This window comes from Chelonoidis abingdonii, chromosome 2 (genome assembly GCF_003597395.2).
Source record: "Chelonoidis abingdonii isolate Lonesome George chromosome 2, CheloAbing_2.0, whole genome shotgun sequence".
NCBI lineage: Eukaryota > Metazoa > Chordata > Testudines > Testudinidae > Chelonoidis > Chelonoidis abingdonii.
In genome coordinates this window covers 100,928,950-100,948,289 of record NC_133770.1, presented here as the reverse complement: position 1 = coordinate 100,948,289, position 19,340 = coordinate 100,928,950, and the positions used below count along the sequence as shown (strand labels likewise).

The following is a 19,340-nucleotide window of genomic DNA, read 5'->3' as shown; positions in this document are numbered from 1 at the left end:
ATTGCCAAGGGCCCAAATGAACGATTATAAACTGTTTCGAACAAGGGCAGATCCAGATGGGATAACCCGGATCACGCCCGGTCGGCGGTTCAGAAACCAAAAGTGGAAACCGATGGGTCATTTCCCAAACACGCCTACTACGTTGGGAAGCTTGTGACGCCTGGAAGCAGGAACCCAGGTTCAAACCTTTGAAGAACTGCGCCACCCTCATGCAAATGGAGCAGTTTCTTGGATGGTGTTCTGAGGACAATAAACAGGACATCCTAGATGGAAAACCTAAAACTCTCACCGAGGCGGGGGTGGAGCCAAAGGATGGAAGTGGCAGAAAGCAAGAAAGCTTACTGTAAAGGGGAGTGAAACCCCAGGGGCCACACCCGACAATAAACCCTACAACCAGAGGGCAACCCAAACCCCGCCTACAACCCAAGGGAAGCCACAGACACCCTATCCTTCCACCTCACCAGTCTTCATAACTTACCTCAACCAGTGACCCGTTATCTGGATGATGCTATAAGTGTAATGAAATGGACACATAAAAGCCAAACTGCCAAAGGCCAACTGCCCGAAAACCCCACCCGGGTGCAAGTCATTACACCACACATCACTCCTAAGATTCCCTGGCCCAGATACCTCTCAAATCCCCTTGGAGCGAAGGGAAAATTGAGAGTGGGCGGAAAGAAGGTTACCGCATGGAGAGACACGGGGGCACAAGTGTCAGCTATCCACCAATCCTCGTCGATCCAAACTCATTCCAAACCCCCCCAAAAGGCCAGGTGACCATCCCCTTCATGTCACAAGCTGTGGACTGCCTACAGCTGAACTTGCCTGTTCCAGTACAAAGGCTGGTCAGCGAGAATGTGGACTTTTGCAGTCTATGACCAATTATTCCATCCCATGCTACTGGGGGAAAGCTTGGCCAACCAAGTGAATGGGCCAAAGAGTAGGAATGGTTACCCGCAGCCCAAACCAGGCAAGCTTCCAGACCCATTTCCTGTTCCTGAGCTGTCCACAGAGAACCTGTCTGGTTACCGAGACCCAGACTGAGGTAGTGGACCCGGATCCCATGCCAATGGCTAACCAGCACAGCACCTCCAGTCCAGGCCCGGAACTGGAACAGCAACCAGCACCAGCACCGGCAAGTGCAACCACATCTTCAACCCCAATGCGAAGGACCGAGTCTTGAATGTAGAAGCAACAAACAACCATACGAAGAGGCTCAGCCCAGAGCCTGACATAGCACCAGGTGCACAGCGGAGAGCGGTTCCACCTGCAAACTGAACAACCCCAGCCACCTGCTATCACTTTCCAGAGGGGGTCCAAGCCGAGTCCACAGTTCGAGGAAGAACTGGTGGTCCCAGCCTCAAGGGAACAGTTCCAGACTGAGCAGGAGCAGATGACAACCTTCTGAAAGCTTGGGTGGTGGCACACAGGCAACCCACCGCCTTCAGCTCTTCTCACAGATCCCGGTTGTTATAGACCAAGGACTTTTATACAAGGAAATTTCTTTCAGAGTGGGACACCAGGAAGAATGGCAGCCGCACAAACGGTTTGGTGGTTCCAACTAAGTACAGGGGAAGCTCTTAGCTAGCCCATGATCATCCAGTGGTCATGCTGGGTGAACAGAACAAAGACAGGTTGGGAAGTCCTTCTACTGGGAGGGATGGGCAGGAAGTTGCCCAGCTCCAGTCTTGTTGAGGTTGCCAAAGAGTGGGAAAGCCTCAAGATCTGGTCAAGGCCCCTCTCCAGCCACTTCCCATAATTGAGGTCCCATTTCAGCGAGTAGCTGTGGATATTCTGGGTCCTTTCCAAGAAAGACGCCCAGGGGAAAGCAGTACGTACTGACTTTCGTGGGACTTTGCTACCCGATGGCCCGAAGCAGTCGCTCTAGGCAACACCAGAGCTAAAGCGGTGTGCAGCGCCTAACAGACATTTTCGCCAGGGTAGGTTGGCCCTCCGATACCCTTACAGATTCAGGATCTAATTTCCTGGCAGGCACCATGAAAGACCTGTGGGAAACTCATGGGTGAATCACTTGGTTGCCACCCCGTACCACCATCAACCAATGGCCTTGGTCGAAAGGTTTTAATGGAACTTTAGGGGCCATGATCCGTAATTCGTGAATGAATACTCCAACGACTGGGGACCTAGTGTTGCAGCAGGGTTGCTCTTTGCTGTTACAGGGCTGTACCACATCCCAGTTTAGGGTTTTCACCCTTTGAACTTGTGTATGGCCACGAGGTTAAGGGGCATTACAGGTGGGTGAAGCAACAATGGGAGGGGTTTACACCCTCTCCAGGACTAATATTCTGGACTTTGTAAGCAACCTACAAAACACCCTCCGACATTCTCTAGCCCTTGCTAGAAGAAAACCTAAAGGATACTCAGGAAGAGCAAAAAGGCCTGGTATGATAAACATACCAGAGACCTTCCTTCAAGAGAGGAGACCAGGTTATGGTCGGTGAAGCGCAACAGGCCATAAGATGGAAGCATCATGGGACGGGCCATTCACAGTCCAAGAGCGCCGGGGAGCTGTTTTAACTACCTTATAGCATTTCCCAATTCCTCACTAAAAACCCAAAGTGTACCATGTATTAATTCTCTCAAGCCCTTTTATTCCAGAGACTTAGGTTTGGCAGTTTAAGGCCAGGGAGGAGATGACGCTGAGTGGCCTGACGGTGTCTACTACAATGGGAAAAAAGACGGTGGCGTGGAAGAGGTGAACCTCTCAACCACCCTGTAACGTCTGCAGCGGCAACACCTTCATTTAGGAGAAGGGACATTTTTAAAAATAAAATAAACCCTACTAATTCCCTCCTGGTTCTACACAACTGTATTCCAGAGATTTGTTTGAAACCACAAAGGGAAACAAAATTAGCTATGTCTGGAAAAAAACTACTTTCATCAAAACAAATATAAATTAAGCAGCTGGGAGGTTTTTTCCCAAGGCATGTTCTTTGTCTCCACCATGCTGCATTTGGTTTTGGGGCTGGTTTCTTTTGCAATATGATACCCCTCTAAATAGATTTTAAAAGCTATGTCGTCGTTTTTACTAGTGTGTCTAGGAGTCTGAATCAATGTGTATAGTTGTAGTGTTCCAAACCACACCTCGCGGATACAGACACAAAAGTTGTATTATGATGTGTAGAGGGTTTTTTGGGTTTGGTGTGGTATTTTTTGGCATTGTTTTTGTTTGTGTGTGTTACCATGATGTTCTAAATTATAGAATTTGAATACATGCAAAGATAATTGTTAAAAGTGCTCAGTGCCAAAATGCTATTTATAACTCTTTTAAATGAATACTGTTTTTTAGGTAGAGTTTGTATCTGCAACCACTTTTTTCAAAGGAGAACATCCCCCATTCTCTGATCATATATGTATTTGGGGGCTTTTTCCTACTTCTTTTTCCTTTCTGAAACTTTCGAGACCAAATTATAGCAGATTTCTTGGTTTAGGGTTTGTGCATGTTTTTTCTTTTGTTTTTTGATATTGTGCGGGCTCTTATTTACATTCTCCTTGGAAGTCTTACACTGAGATACAGTATGTAATTTAAGTCAAAAAACACAGAAACATCCCCCCTTCCCTCCAGTATACAAATAAAGCTAGATACTTAACAAAGGTTTACTAAAATGGCTAATTATATATAACAAAACGTCAGTGTTCCCAGTCCCCTTTTACTGCAAGCCTCGGAAATTCTCTGCCCATCTTCTTTGTAGCATCATGGGTTGTTCTTTTTCTGGTCAGGCAGCATATTATTCATGTTGACAAACCACATATCTGCCCTGGGTCTTTCTTTGTAATATTAACGCTATTACTTTGATCAGTTTACTGAAAAGAGCTTGAAATTGTGCTTTCCCGGTTTCCACAAGAAAGTACTGCCAATGCTGGAAGGATCGTATCTTACATGGATCTCTCCCATATTATATAAGACCAGCCTTCAGGATGTTTTAAAAATAACCCATATTAGAGCCTTGTCCATGGCTCACATGCAGGTGCACAGGGCTGGGACGTGAGGATGCAAGGAATCTTCACTCTACCTTTGAGTGCCCAAGTGGGCTGTAGTCACTTCTGGTGCTCCTGCAAAAACAGGGCCTGCAACAGCTACATCCAAGCACTCATATGGGGCACACATGTCCTCAAAGTGGCTGGGAGCGGGGAAGGGGTGAATGAAGCTGCAAGGTGTGGAGCAGAGGCATGGCCAGGACTCCATCCTTCCTTCTGCACTGGTTCACACAGGGCAGTCCAGGAGGGTACACACTAATGTGAGCTGGTTTTTCATGCAGTGCACACCAGCGATCCCAGATTTCCTCTCCAAATTCTTCCTGAGGCACTGCGGTTTCAGTCTCCTGCCCTACTTAGAGTAATGCCTAAATAACCCAGCCTAGACCTTGGAATCGGTCACTGAACTGGCCTGTCCAAGCAGTGTACCATTGCAAATGTTACTACAGCACAAGTAAACATTGTAACATAATTTTGTTCCCAAGGACAAAAGTTTTGTTTCTTTAAAAGCGTCCAGAAAGTACATGCCTTCCCTTTATCCAACTGGATGAGTGAAAGTGGTCCTTTTTTAAAAAAAAAACAAAAAACAAACCCTCAGATGTTAAAGGAGAGTTTTTGTTGTTGCTGTTGCTTTTACCCTATGATTTATTGTTAAATGGAAAACAGATGAAGCCTCGTTATGTGGGGCATTTTTAAATTGAGATTTGATTAAATAACAGTAAATGGATCAACTCACCTAAGAGATCTTTTCCGTCTCAAATTTCAATGCTTCTGTCAAGTCCACATGATGAACAGGGTGAAGGGATGGTTTGTGGACCTTCTGTCTGAGATGGCATTTCACAAGCATGCAGAATATGGAAATACATTGTGACATGATAGCTTACTAACCAGATAAACAGCATGACGACACTATTCATTGGCCTTTGCTATTCTTTGTCCAGGTAATGTGATATATAACCTGCTCTTACAACCTCCTAAACAATAGTTGTGGGCCTTTGCTGTGAAGGTAAAAAAACAATTTAGGGGGCCCTCCTTTTAAACCCATTTACTGCTTTTGTGGATGTATCTTGCTTTGCTAATCTCCATTGAGCTGTTAAAATAAACAGCTTGTATCCTAGCTTCATTGCAGCGCCTTTTAAAAAAGAAAACAAAAACCATTGAAAGCTGTCACATATACCTGTCTCCAACTGGGCTACTTCCTTGGGAATCTCCTCAGGCCCCACAATGCCTTCTGAAGTGTCTGCTTTCACATAACTTCTGTACAGCCAATAGCAAACAATGCAAGCACTCATTTCTGTTACGGGAACTTCTGCATCATAAGAGTAAAGCACTGTGAGCAGAGGTCAGGTTGCAGGCTGAGAGCATCTGTGTGGCCCTGTATAGCCCTAATCAGAAACAGAACTTCAAAAATGTTTTTGTTTTGTCCGCTTGCTCAGATGAAGAGAGAGTGTGTTTCCATTTGGCTCCCTGTGTTCAGTTGCTCATAACTTTAAGAAACTCTCTTTTGCTGTTGAGTTCTCCAGGTTTAGGCTCAGACTAAAGATATTTTTCACAGTTATAATTTAATCTGTTTGGCTGTTTTTGAGTTATACAAGGGCAAAGGCTATTCTTTCCACGAAGTTTTAAAGACACTGCTGTAACTTGATTTATGGACCTGATCAAAAGCCTGTTGAAGTTATTCCATTGACCCAGTAGGCTTTGGGTCAGGCCCTCGGGGTGGAATTGTAGCCCCACAGAAACCAGTGGGAATTTTGTCATTGTCTTCAATGGGGCCAAGTTCTTACCCTATGTGTATAACTCCAAACTGGATGCATGTAAAATATGCCAAATATTTAATTCCCAGTAAGGACCAGGTTTCGAACCAGTACATGTACAGACTTAAACAAAAAACCACATCCAATATATATATATATATATATTTTGAATTATGGGAATGATTTTGGAAGGAGTCTCTCAGTTTGGCTTCCCATTTATCACCCACAGTTTTAGAGCCACAAATATTTGTGACCACAAATTATGTAATTTGCATGGCTAGCTACATGCATTGTGGGCCCTACATTCATTATTTACAAATTATATACCAACAGATCCTTGAAAAAATGTGTTAAACACTTGCCATTTCCGGACTCACCTTTACTCTTGCGCATTTTTGAGAAGTAGGGTTACCAGGTGTCTGGTTTTCATCCAGAACGCCTGGTCAGCACCGGACCGTGGCAGCTCCGATCAGTACCGCCGACGGAGCCATTAAAAGTCCAATTGGCGGTGCCGCAGGGCTAACGAAGGCTAGTCCCTACCTGTCCTGTCACCGCGCTGCGCTATGGATGTGGCCAGCAGGTCTGGCTCCTAGGTGGGGGGGCCATAGGGCTCCGCATGTTGCCCCCGCCCCAAGCACCGGCTCCACACTGGAACTGTGTGTCTATGGGAGAGAGCAGTGCGTGGACCCTCCTGCCCCCTTCCCCCCACCCCCCTGCCTAGAAGCCAGCCCTGCTGGCCGCTTCCAGGGCGCAGTACAGAGCCAGGGCAGGCAGGGAGCCTGCCTTAGCCCTGCTGCATCACTGACTGGGAGCTGCCTGAGGTAAATCCACACACCAACCCCAAGCCCCAGACCTGAGTGCCCCCCGAAACCCAGAGCCTCCTCTTGCACCTCAAACTCCCCAGCCCCACCCCAGAGCCTGCACCCCAAGCCAGAGCCCTCACCCCCCACCCCACCCCAGATCCCACACCCCCAGCGAGAGCCCATACCCTCCTACATCCAACCCCCCTGACTCAACCCGCAGCCCCCTCCCACCACTCCAGATCCCTGGTCCCCACCCTGCAGCCTGGAGCTTCCTCCTTTACTCGAAAAACCCTCATCCTCCCATCCAACCCAGGAAGCTCACACAACACGCCCTGACTTATCTCCCTGCCCCACCAGCGAGCCCCCTCTGCAACCCTGAAAACCCTCATTTCTGGCTTCCACCCCAGAGCCCACATCCTCAGTTAGAGCTTCATCTTCCTTCTTGCCACCCCAACCCCCTGCCCAGCCCAGTGAAAGTGAGTGAGGATGGGGACAAGCGGCCACGAGGGAAGTGGCAAGTTAGTGAGCGAGGGGAGGCTTTGGGGCCAGGGGTGGCGGCTAGGGTGTTCGGTTTTGTGCGATTAAGATTTGAGCCAACCCTAGTAAGGAGTGAGAAAGCCGAAAGTGTGTGTTTTGTGCCCTTGTGTTGACCATACAGAGGGAGAAAGAGAGACGATACTGTCACATTATTATATACATGTCTGAGGAATGTGCACACACACTGAGGCAGCATTAAATGGGAAAAAAGTATATTTTTTTTCATTTAATTTTTTCCCAACATCCCTCTTAAGAAGTGAGAATCAGTTACAAACACCACCAGATATTAGGACACACAGTACTGTTATCTCTATTGTCCTTCACAGGCCAGCTATGTCTGGAACAGTAGCCTTGCGAAGATACTATTCCTCTTGTAGAAATCTGAAATCTGTCAGAAGCAAAAAATTCTGCAGTGGAAGGGTGGGGAGAGAGAGTAAAATTTGTAAATAGATTGGCAGGTTGTAGAAGGCAGATAACAGAAATGTGCTTCTGTTGTCCTCCAGTTTTGGGTTCTTTCATAAAGGTTGAAACTCTGTAGGGAGAATAAATTAATTTACGCAGGACTAGTATGTAGGATTAGTAGGTTTTAACACATGGGAAGTGAGAGCATGCAAAGAGGTCCTGTGGCAACCTAAACTACAGACATATTGGAGCATGAAGCTTTCGTGGGTGAATACCCACTTCGTCGGATGCATCCGACGAAGTGGTATTCACCCACGAAACCTCATACTCCAATACGTCTGTTAGTCTATAAGGTGCCACAGGACTCTTTGCTGCTTTTACAGATCCAGACTAACACGGCTACCCCTCTGATACTTGACATGAAGTGAGGAAATTGACCCAAGCATCTCTGAAATCACCTTGTTAGATTATTTATTTTGTCATGTCAAAGCTGGGGGAAAAGCTGCGCATCATAAGCTGCAAAATGTAGACTTAAACAGATGATAGAGATTGATGGTAATTTGGTTTCATAGCATTCCCAACGCTCATTTGAGATCTTAGGAAAACATGCACAACAAGATTTGTACAGCGGTAATTGGAGACTTTCTGAAAAATTTAAAAAATGTTTTCATTTGTATTAGGACTGGGAACCAGTTTTTAACTCTTGAGTCAAATAGCAATTTACAGATGACAGCATCTTAACTGGGTGGCTGGATTCTGCCTCGCTGAAACCATCTGTATATGGAGGCTTTAGAAAATGTATTCATGAAATTATTTGGTCTCAGCCCACTTCTTTGTGCATCACCACAGTTGTCAGTAATTGGCACCGTTGCTGACAGTCTTACAGAGAATTGAGAGGGCCATGGAGACTGAGCTCTTTTCTTAAGGACAAGGTTGCGACACGTTGATGGGACAATGAAGAGAAACCTGCATTTGTTTCTGTGGATAAATAGAGGAATTTAGTCTCTAGGCCTGTCAGCCCCATAGCTGTCACAAGCACTAAAATTCAATTGATTTATATTTTAAAGAAAATAGACACCTCTGTATGGTGTCTTGTGACTGTTTCATCCTTGCTTACTTGGGGTGGTGTTAATTTCAGCTTATGCAATGCTAATTGGGCTCACTGTGCTTGGGTCTCCTGCATAAGGGTTAATCGTTCTTCTGCACCTGGCATTTTGAAAAGCTGTTTCTCTGATCATTTCAACCTTATCTGTACATGTCTATGCTGCTGCATACAAGACCAGGGGTTGTTCAGTGTTTACATTGGCCTCTACGTACTAAATTTTATCGACAATTCATATTTTTGTATATTTTATTTAGAGTGTAATTATGTAATTACCTAATAAGATACCCACAAAACCTTGGCACTTATAAAGTACAGAGTGTTCCGAGAAAAAAACATCATATAGGAATATCATACTTTAATTTTATGTGGCATTGTTCAACCTTGAGAAGATCTCAAGGCACCTTACAAAGACTGACCAACAGTCTCATTATCGCTGTTTTACAGATGGGGTGACTGGGGCTCAGCCAAGTTAAGTGACTTCCCCAGAATCACACAGCTAGTCTGTGGCAGTGTTAGGAACGGAACCCAGACTTTCTGACTTTCAGCCCTGTTCTCAATCCAGCAGATAGCAGCTGCACATTTTATGTATCTAAAATATTCAAGCTAGCCATATTTGTCTTATATTCACATTCAGAAAAAAGCAAAGTCTGTTTCTTTTAAAGATTAGCTCATGCCTTGAAGGTCAGATCTGGATCTCAGCTTTCTTAATATTTGGAGGAACACTCTGACTCAGGGGTTTGATATGGAATTTTTATTTATTTATTTATTTATTTATTTATTGCAGCCTTTTATAAATACAGAACACTGCAACTATTTAGGATAAGTGAAAGTTTACACATGTGGGCTGTGTATGGAAGTGTATCTAGCACAGTGCATAAGGTATCCCAAAAGAGATCAGTACTGTCACTGAGGTTTGAAACATGTAAGCATCAGTGGTGTTATCTTAATTCTTTAAAAGAGTGTATGTGGGACCAAAATCTGTCCCTCTGAGTGCAAGAGAGTGTGAATACATCCATCTTTCAAGAGGTTAATTCACTGTATATTTCTCTATCACACACACATGCATACTGCTGAAATCTCTGTTTAGAGACATGAATCCTGCATTGTTTGTGTATATGGCCTTCACAAATCCAGGTTTTTGTGGACTAGACAAAATTACACTCCATTATAATCCAACAGATGTAGAGTATCAAGATGTATTGTTTAGTCTTCACAAATTTATTATAATAAAAACTTTTTTTTTCTCTTCTCTGGCCAAAACTAATGTTTTAGAACAGAGTTAAAATGACAGTGTCACATTCAGAAAGTTTAAAGCAAAGTACTGGCGATTAATGGCACTATTCATAAAAAGTTACTACGCCATTTCCCTCTCTTTCAAAACATTTTATTTGGGAAATTTGTCAAGTGCTTCTTTAAAAATTAGTAATTTAGTGGGTTTGGTAGGGAGGGGTGTTTTGTTATTAATTCTTCTTCTTACCTAATTTTCCCAGCACAAAAATGATGAGCCAGATCCTCAGCTGATATAAATTGGCATAAAGAGGACTCAGTAGAACTAGATCTGCTTACATCAACTGAGGATCTTACCCTGTATCTTCTGTGCAAACAGAAGTCAAGGAAAAGTTGCTGTAAGATGGCCTTAAACCTCTTACTATCACTTAGAACAATGGTGGCTGAGGCCTCCCAAAGAGTATCAAATAGTTCACTACCTTCCAGCAGGTGACTACATACCCTTGCTTGGGGGGGAAATCTTTATTGCAGTATTGTGTCGTTCTGTGCTCCTCTGAGGCTGACGGTGTTCTTGTTTTGATCCATGGCTTATGACAATCTGTGTTGAACGTTGTCAAATCTTTCCCTACCTCTAAAATGCTGGGAAGGAAGTGGGTGCTGGGATGCCTATCAGAATGCTATCCCCGGACCCTGTTTTGAAACTCCATCATTTGTATCAGGCCTGTGCTCATACATGTCCATACTGCCCAGGCACTGCTGCTAGAAGGGAAAAAGGAGTGCTCTCTCACTCTTTTTCTATCCCCTGAGACTATTAGAGGGATATCTGCTACTCTCCAGCCCCTGTGTTTTGGGTCTTCCCATTGACCAACTCCAGCATCTGAGGTTCCCTGTAGCTTTCACAAGAGGCATCAGAAGAGGGAAATCAGAAGATTCTTGTCAGCATCCCCGCTTTCCGTAGGAGCCTATACATGACCAATGAAATCAACCAGGTTCTTGTTGATTTCTGCACCCACTCAGCAGCAGCAGATGCACAAGACCGTTTTGCTGCAGATTCAGGAAAACCGCACTTCATTGGTTCTCTTTTGGAAGGCTTTCATTGCAACCATAAGAACTAGAAATGTACTTTTTTAAATTAAAGAGTAGATTCTGCAGAAATTGATGGGTTAGGTCTCCTTACTTACCACAGGCGGGATTTTTCAAAGCCCTGACAATCATTTGTTGGCAGACACGCAGCAGTTATCTTGGTAAAATTATAAAATGGGATTTGGAGCCAGTTTTGTCAGTTTTAATAGAGCTCCAAACTACCTTTAAGCTAGAAAAAGACATAAATTAACTTATTCACAGATTATTAATGTAAATCTCTGAAAGGTCAACCACTAACTCCGTAATACGTGTGATTTCAGTGGCTGATTTAAAATTCTTGAATACTTTGTTGGTCAGTGAACACAGGCAGGGTACTATGAATGAGTGCTCCTCTGGAGGAGAGTCCTGCTTATTGTGTGTCAAGTTCTGAAGATCAGTGTAGGTTGATAGATTACTTTGGCTCCAAGACTAACCTAAGCTTTGTTTGCTACTGATCATCTGTATTGGACCGAGTGCAAAGAGATCATTATAAATGCACACCATTTTAGAGTCAGATCTTCCACCTACACCCATTTATGTCAGCTGAGAATCAGGTTCTTTATTATGAAGTTTTAAGAGATAACATTTCAGTTGGCCGAGGAAAACAAAAGAACAAAATTCTACTTTTATATCTCCATAGCAAATCTCAGCTCCAGTACTCCTTTCTCTTGACATATGCAGAATTCCTATTAATGACACATTCTGCAATGTATTTCAGTACTAAGTAGTGTTTCCATCTTTTTGCCTTTCTAATATGACTGTCCTGTGGCGAGAGAGGCCTGTCGTATGACTCCTGTGATAATTCACAGCTCTCATGCTTGAGTCAAAAGGACTCAAAGCAACTTCTTAAAAATGTAAGAGTTGGGGATGCTGAAGTTTGAAATCAGAGTTGAAATATCTTGTTTGATTAAGGAATTTTTCAATCAATGAAACAATCTAGTTCTGAAGCAAATATGAAAGGGCTGCATACTACTTGTGATCCTCTCACACACTGTGTAGACATAAATGAGAATTGTGTGTGTGGTTCAAAGACAGTAAGTAACCTTAAACATATATCTATCTAGCTATCTTCAAGACACCACTGACTTCCTGAGGAAACTACAATCCTCTAAGGTGCCACAAGTACACCTGTTCTTTTTACAGATACAGACTAACACGGCTGCTACTCTGAATACAATCCTTTGATGATCTTCCAGAAAACACCATCCTAGCCACTATGGATGTAGAAGCTCTTTACACTAACATTCCATGTTAAGATGGGCTACAAACCATCAGGAATAGCATCCCTGATATCATCACGGCAAACCTGGTGGCTGAATTTTGTGGCTTTGTCCTCACCCACAACTGTTTCAGATTTGGGGACAATTTATACCTTCAAATCAGCGGCCCCTCAGTATGCCAACATTTTTATGGCTGACTTAGAACAACGCTTCCTCAGCTCTTGTCCCTTTATGCCCCTACTCTTCTTGTGCCACATTGATGACATCTTCATCATCTGGACCCATGGGAAGGAGGCCCTTGAGGAATTCCACCAAGATTTCAATGATTTCCAGCCTACCATCAGCCTCAGCCTGGACCAGTCCACACACGAGGTCCACTTCCTAGACACTACCATGCTAATAAGCGATCGTCACATAAACACCACCCTATACCAGAAACCTATTGACCACAATACTTACCTACATGCCTCCAGCTTTCATCCAGACCACATCACACGATCCGTTGTTTACAGCCAAGCTCTAAGATACAACTGCATTTGCTTCAATTCCTCAGACAGGGACAAACACCCACAGAATCTCTATCAAGCATTCTTAAAACAGCAGTACCCACCCAGTGAAATGAAGAAACAGATTGACAGAGCCAGAAGGGTACCAAGAAGTCACCTACGACAAGACAGGCCCAACAAAGAATGTAACAGAACGTCACTAGCGGTCACCTACAGCCCCTAACTAAAACCTCTCCAGCACATCTTTAAGGATCTACAACCTATCCTGAAGGATGATCCCTCACTCTCTCATAGATCAGTCCTTGCTTACAGACAGCCCCTCAAACTGAAGCAAATGCTCACGAGCAACTACACAACAAAAACACCAACCTAGGAACCAAACCTTGCCACAAACCCCAGTGCCAACTCTGTCCACATATCTATTCAAGGGACACCATCATGGGACCTAACCTCATCAGCCACACCATCCGGGGCTTGTTCACTTGCACATTTACCAATGTGATATATGTCATCATGTACCAGCAATGCCCCTCTGCCATGTACATTGGCCAAACCGGACACTCTCTTCGCAAAAGAATAAATGAACACAAATCTGACATCAGGAATCATAACATTCAAAAACCAGTAGGAGAACACTTCAGTCTCTCTGGTCACTCAATAACAGACCTAAAAGTGGCAATTCTTCAACAAAAATATTTCAAAAACAGACTCCAACGAGAAACTGCAGAACTGGAATTAATTTGCAAACTGGATACCATCAGATTAGGCTTGAATAAAGACTGGGAGTGGTTGGGTTATTACAAAATCTAAACTTAATTTCCCCAATACTAGTTTCTCCTTACTGTTACTCACACCTTCTTGTCAACTGTCTATAATGGGTCACGCTCTTACCACTTCAAAAGTTATTTTTCCTCCCTTGGTGTCTTGCTGTTAATTGAATTGTCTCATTAGACTGACCTCATACTTGGTAAAGCAACCCCCATCTTTTCATGTATTTATAACTGCTCCTGTATTTTTTATTCCATGCATCTGATGAAGTAGATTCTAGCCCATGAAAGCTTGTGCCCAAATAAATTTGTTAGTCTCTAAGGTGCCACAAGGACTCCTCGTTGTTTTTGCTGGTACAGACTAGCACGGCTACCACTCTGAAACAGTTCTGTGATACGAGGCTTACATTATGTAATTATAGTGGACCCTATTAAAAAGATCTCCTTTGCTAACAGTTACCACACAACAATATCACATACCGCCATATTATCCTATACCTATCGCTGTGATACATGAGCCAACCACCTATTTTAAATATAGGCAAAGTAGTGTGGTATCTGATATCATTTTGTGCTGGCTGTGGGTAAAGGATAACTCCTTAACGGTGATCACTTTACTGAGAAATAAAAATGTTTTCATTTTTAGCTCTGATTTATTAGGCTATTCTTTCTACTACAAAAACATCCATTGTGGAGTGAATCTTGTACATTTGTCATTTCTGCATCCCTGGCTCTAACATCCTGGTTGTTTCCTTAGCTTGTATTGTTTCTTCCTTAAGCACAAAAAAAGCTCATCCTTCCAGTGTAGCACTGAAAGATTTGGTGTCAGCTTTTGATTGCAAACAAGGGCCCAGTCCTGCTCCTGCTGAAGTACACCTCTCTCCGATATAACACTGTCCTCGGGAGCCAAAAAATCTTACCGCGATAGAGGTGAAACCGCATTATGTCGAACTTGCTTTGATCCACCGGAGTGTGCAGCCGCCCCTGCCCCCGAGTTTTGCTTTACCGTGTTATATCCGAATTCATGTTATATCGGGGTAGAGGTGTACATGAAGTCACTCCTGCTTTGCACCAGTATGGGTGAGCTCAGAATTGGCCCTGGATGTGCATTTGTAAGGTGGCTGGCACCGAAGTGTTCAGTGTTTGAATGTGTATTGTTTCATGTGCCATTCTACTTCTCTCACTTTTGTTGGTGTGGCACGGAGATATGTTTTAATTTTAGCTATGGAAAAATAACCTGGGGAATGATGGGATGAATGGGGGGTGGAGGTTGGGAGTGGTCAGAGAGGGTTCTGTTATGTAATACTGAACTGAACAGTTAGATGAGCTGTGTTACAACAAAGCATTTCACACAAAAGCACTTGTGCCATTCTTTTGTTATGGTTAAATGCACAGCTGCAAATTTTTGACAGTTCTGCTAGTTTTGCTGAAAAGGGGATAATAGAATGCCAAGCAAGTACTAATTTTTCCATTGCCCCATCCTAAACGTACATAACCTCAGCAGCGCTCTGTGTGGAGCCGCTTGCCTCCCCACTGAAAATGCAGACTTAGGCATCATTAAGTACGTTTGTGCTCCAAGGCAAAAGTATGTCAGTCCAACTCTCTCATCAGTCCGGCATCCAAATGTTTATCATGACTAGAACTGTGTGAACCCTGCAGGACTCAGTTTGTTTGGGATTCTCAAGCTGAATCCTGCGGCTTTGATTGGCAGGGGCAGGCAGCAAAACAACCTCTGTTGGCTTGCGTGGAGAATTGGGTTCAACAAACTCAATATGTTACATTGCCCTCACTGTGTACTCTTGTATCTCTCACCTCTGGCTTTTTGAGCGTGTGTCAGGTGGTCATTTGCTTTGCCTAAAGCAGCCCAGAAAGGTACTTCAGACCATTCAGAATATGCCTTTTCCCCAATCCATAAAGACTTTTCTGAGAGACAGGACCTTCTTTGACCCCCATGGTGTGGCATGGAGTCACAAGCCTGCAGCTTCTATTACTTTTGAGCTGGAACTGAAGGAAGCCCTATATTTCTTTTAATGGTCTTGCAGGGCACAGTTGTTTGGAAATGCCTGGGGCTCTCTATCTAATGCACCAGGCATTATGGGCTTTCTGCCAGCCTCAGCTGAGCAGAATATGAGGCTGGCAGCAGAAAACCTGAACAGCTAATAGTCAGCACTCCCTTCTGTTCAGTGGAATGGAAGAACATGATGGCTCTAAATTCCTGACTTCATGTGTTGTAATGTGAAGAGTGACCACAGGCATAGCATTTTGGGGTTCCATGACTCAGTAAATTTAATACAAATGTGTTTAATTCACAAGTAGAAACTAAAAATATTTTTTTCTAACTTCCAGTCATAAAGCTGGGATCTGAAAGTAATGCTGGGTCTTTATCTTGTATCATCATCAGTATATTGCCTCTTCATCATCAGTAATACATTGTCTAGGCCAAATTATGCCCTTAATTATGTTTGTGAAGCATTATTAGATTGCCTTGTGAGGTTGCACGGGTATAAACAAGGGCCTAATTTGAACTGCAGTATTTTTTTTTTTCTGAAGATGATGCATGAGGAGGACGCAGTCTGATAAGTTTGTAGCATTGGGAGTTTAGAAGAAAAGACAACCCACCTACCCTCCCCCAATGGCAATTGGAGCAAATTTCAATGCCATGAAAATCCACACCATCCTTTTTAGTCACCTTTTGAAGCAGCGTTCCATTTTAATAGAGTTTGATGACATTAAATCCATGGCCATTCACCATGGATTTTAATTTTGTTTCAGGTACAAAACTCCTGGGGCTACTTAGATCAGGGTCCCAAAATCAGAAGCCGCCCATTGGCTCTTTCCATGACAAAAAGTAGATGATGGAGGGATATTCGTTGCTCATTCCTAACTAATTACAGTTATTAGATAATGGGAAACACAACAGAGAAGTGGTATCGCTTTTCATGACAATCTGTGCTTACACTTCTCTTATACTGAGTTAATGCTTGTAAAGGTGGCTGAACAGTAGCTGCCCATTCTGTACGTGTTCATCCTTGTTTCATGCTGCTTTCTTTCTCCCTACAGTTTGCCAAGGAACAAGTAACAAGCTGGCCCAGCTGGGGAACATGGAGTACCATTTCATCAGCCTGCAAAGGATATATAACAATTGTGAGGTGGTCCTTGGCAATCTGGAGATCACATATGTGACACGCAATCATGATCTTTCGTTCCTGAAGGTTAGTGTAGCTAATCATGTTGCTCTGATCCAGCACACAATGTGCATTGGTGAGATGTGCACAACTTCAAGAGAAGTTAACTGCTAATTGAGATATTTTTCTAGTCTGATGAGTTACCTGTTTAAGGAATTAAATTGTTTTTGAAGGTGAAGGGTCAGTTATATATAACATGTGGTGACTAATGTAAAAACCTGTTCAAACACATAGTTACTGATTGTCAGTTAGAAACATCACAGAATGGAATTCTAAAATACCAGTCTACCATAGGATATACTGTACTTGTATCAATGATTTCATAGCACCTAACAAGCAGTTTTTCTCATGCTCATCACCCACTGCTCAAAAGTAATTATTTTAAATGGGAAAAGTATTGCACTCCTGTTCCCCTTCCCCCTCACCCCATGCTCCCAAAGGAAGTGAAAAAGCTCTGCACTATGCCCTAAGTATAACCAAATTTGAGGGTTGTCAGCCCAGTGAAGCAAACTGCAGTGTTGATGGCTCTTCACTGAAGGTGACCTATCATTAGTCTGAGCATTCTACTGCCTTGCTGATACCTGGCAAAAGATGTAATCTCACTAATAACTAGAAACCAAAATATGTAACATCACCATCCATCATTACTTGTGTAATATGTTCCTGCACCAAGTAAGCCAGCTGCGTTCTGTCCAGACAATAATTTTGAGTGACCTTTAAGGATAATCCTAGACAGTAATGCATGGACTACTTTCCATTACTACACTTGTCTCATGCTCATGTCCATGCACAAGTGAATGAACTATTATTGGGAGGGAATTGAAAAGAAAGGGACTTAAACATTTTAGTGGATATATGGTGCAACCAGATAGCACAGGAACAGCTGGGAATAGAACTCAGCTCTCCTGACTGCCATTTGATACCTTACCTGCTAGATCAGCGGTTCTCAAACTGTGGGTTGGGACCGCAAAGTGGGTCTTGACCCTATTTTAATGGGGTTGCCAGGGCTGGTGTTAGACTGGCTGAGGCCAAAGCCTGAGCCCCGCCACCCAAGGCTCAGGCTTTGTCTTCAGCCCTGGGCTGCGGGGCTCAAGTTACAGGCCCTGTCAAGGTTTTTTTCCCCCGCTTTGAACTTTAGCATCCAAAAAGTGGGGACCTGCATGGACCCTTCTAAGCTTAATTCCTAGCTTAGATCTGATAACGCTGCCACCAGCCAAAAATATAGTGTTTGACACACTTCCTGTTCCCCCAAAACCTTCCCTGGGGAACCCAAGATGCAAACCCCTTGCGGTCTCTAAAACAAGGAGAAATAAACCACTTCTCCTTCCTTCCCCCCCTACCCCCTAGACTTCCCTTCTTGGACTGCCTGAGAGGCTACACTGACCAAATCCTTGGACCTTAAAACAAAGAGGAATTAACCTCCCCTCCCTCCTTTCCCCCACCAATCTCTGGTGAGTTCAAACCAGTCCCTTGGGTCTTAAAACAAGCAAAAATCAATCAGGTTCTTAAAAGAAATCTTTAATAAAGAAAGAAAAGTAAAAATTATCTCTGTAAAATCAGGTGGTAAATGCTTACAGGGTATTCAGAGTCATATGGACTAGAGGACTCCCACCCCACCCTCCAGCCTGAGATTCAAAGTTACAGCAAAATATCACATTTACAAGTTAAGAAAAAAAACATAAGACTAATCCACTTTTCCTGGCTATACTTACTATTTTGAAACATAGAGACTGATCAGAAAGATTGGAGAAAACCTGGGTGTACGTTGGTCCTCTTAGCACCCAAGAGCGACAACGAACAAAACAAACAGGCAAAAACAAAGACTTCCCTCCACCGAGATTTGAAAGTATCTTGTCCCCCGATTGGTCCTCTGGTCAGGTGTCAGTCAGGTTTACTGAGCTTCTTAACCCTTTACAGGTAAAAGAGACATTAACCCTTAACTATCTGTTTATGACAGGCCCCCTGCCTGGAGATGAAGCTCTTGGGCTTTGCTTTGGGCCCCAGCTTTCCAGGATGATGGGGCTTGGGCTTTGGCCCCTCTGCCTGGAGCAGCAGGGCTTGGATGGGCTCAGGCTTCAGTCCCCTCTCCTGGAGTCATGCAATAATTTTTGTTGTCAGAAGGAGATCACAGTGCAATGAAGTTTGAGAAGCCCTGCACTAGATCATCCTTCCTCAGACTTGTGCTTTTGAAATAATGTGTTTTCGGTACTCAGTTCATTTCGTGCTTGGTTATCAGGTTACAATATTTTTGAATGCAGAGAGATTATGGGAGTAACTACATCAGATGTAGCTCACCTGTGTGTAAAAAGTAAAGAGCTGTGGATTACCAGAGATGCATGGGTGGGTCACTGATCTGAGTTCTGAGGGGTTAATCTCATCAAATGAATCTTGTTTTCCTCTCAGCAAACAGTTTAGAGAAACAGCTTGATACAATGACACTAAATGTTTTGTTCCTTCTGATTTTCCTCAGACCATACAGGAGGTTGCAGGCTATGTGTTAATAGCACTCAACAACGTGGATAGCATTCCACTGGACAATCTCCAGATCATCCGAGGAAACGTGCTTTATGAGAACTTTTACGCACTGGCAATTTTTTCCAATTATCACACAAATATAAATAAAACCAGTGGACTCAGGAATCTGCCAATGAAACGATTATCAGGTGAAGTGGTTAGGGCAGACAATATAGTTGTGAACTGTTACTTTATTTGAAGC

General features: G+C 43.6%; 1 protein-coding gene across 2 annotated transcripts in view; it reads left to right on the top strand.

The window, feature by feature from the left end:
* EGFR (epidermal growth factor receptor) overlaps positions 1-19,340 on the top strand; it is a 516,130-nt gene that overhangs the window by 156,995 nt on the left and 339,795 nt on the right. For both annotated transcript variants that reach the window (XR_012655247.1, XM_032793483.2), the window contains exons 2-3: positions 16,500-16,651; positions 19,095-19,287. Coding sequence is in view for 1 of the 2 variants with exons in the window: in XM_032793483.2 (XP_032649374.1) it covers positions 16,500-16,651; positions 19,095-19,287 (345 nt within the window). In the remaining variant the exon portion in view is untranslated. The remainder of the gene's footprint in view (positions 1-16,499; positions 16,652-19,094; positions 19,288-19,340) is intronic.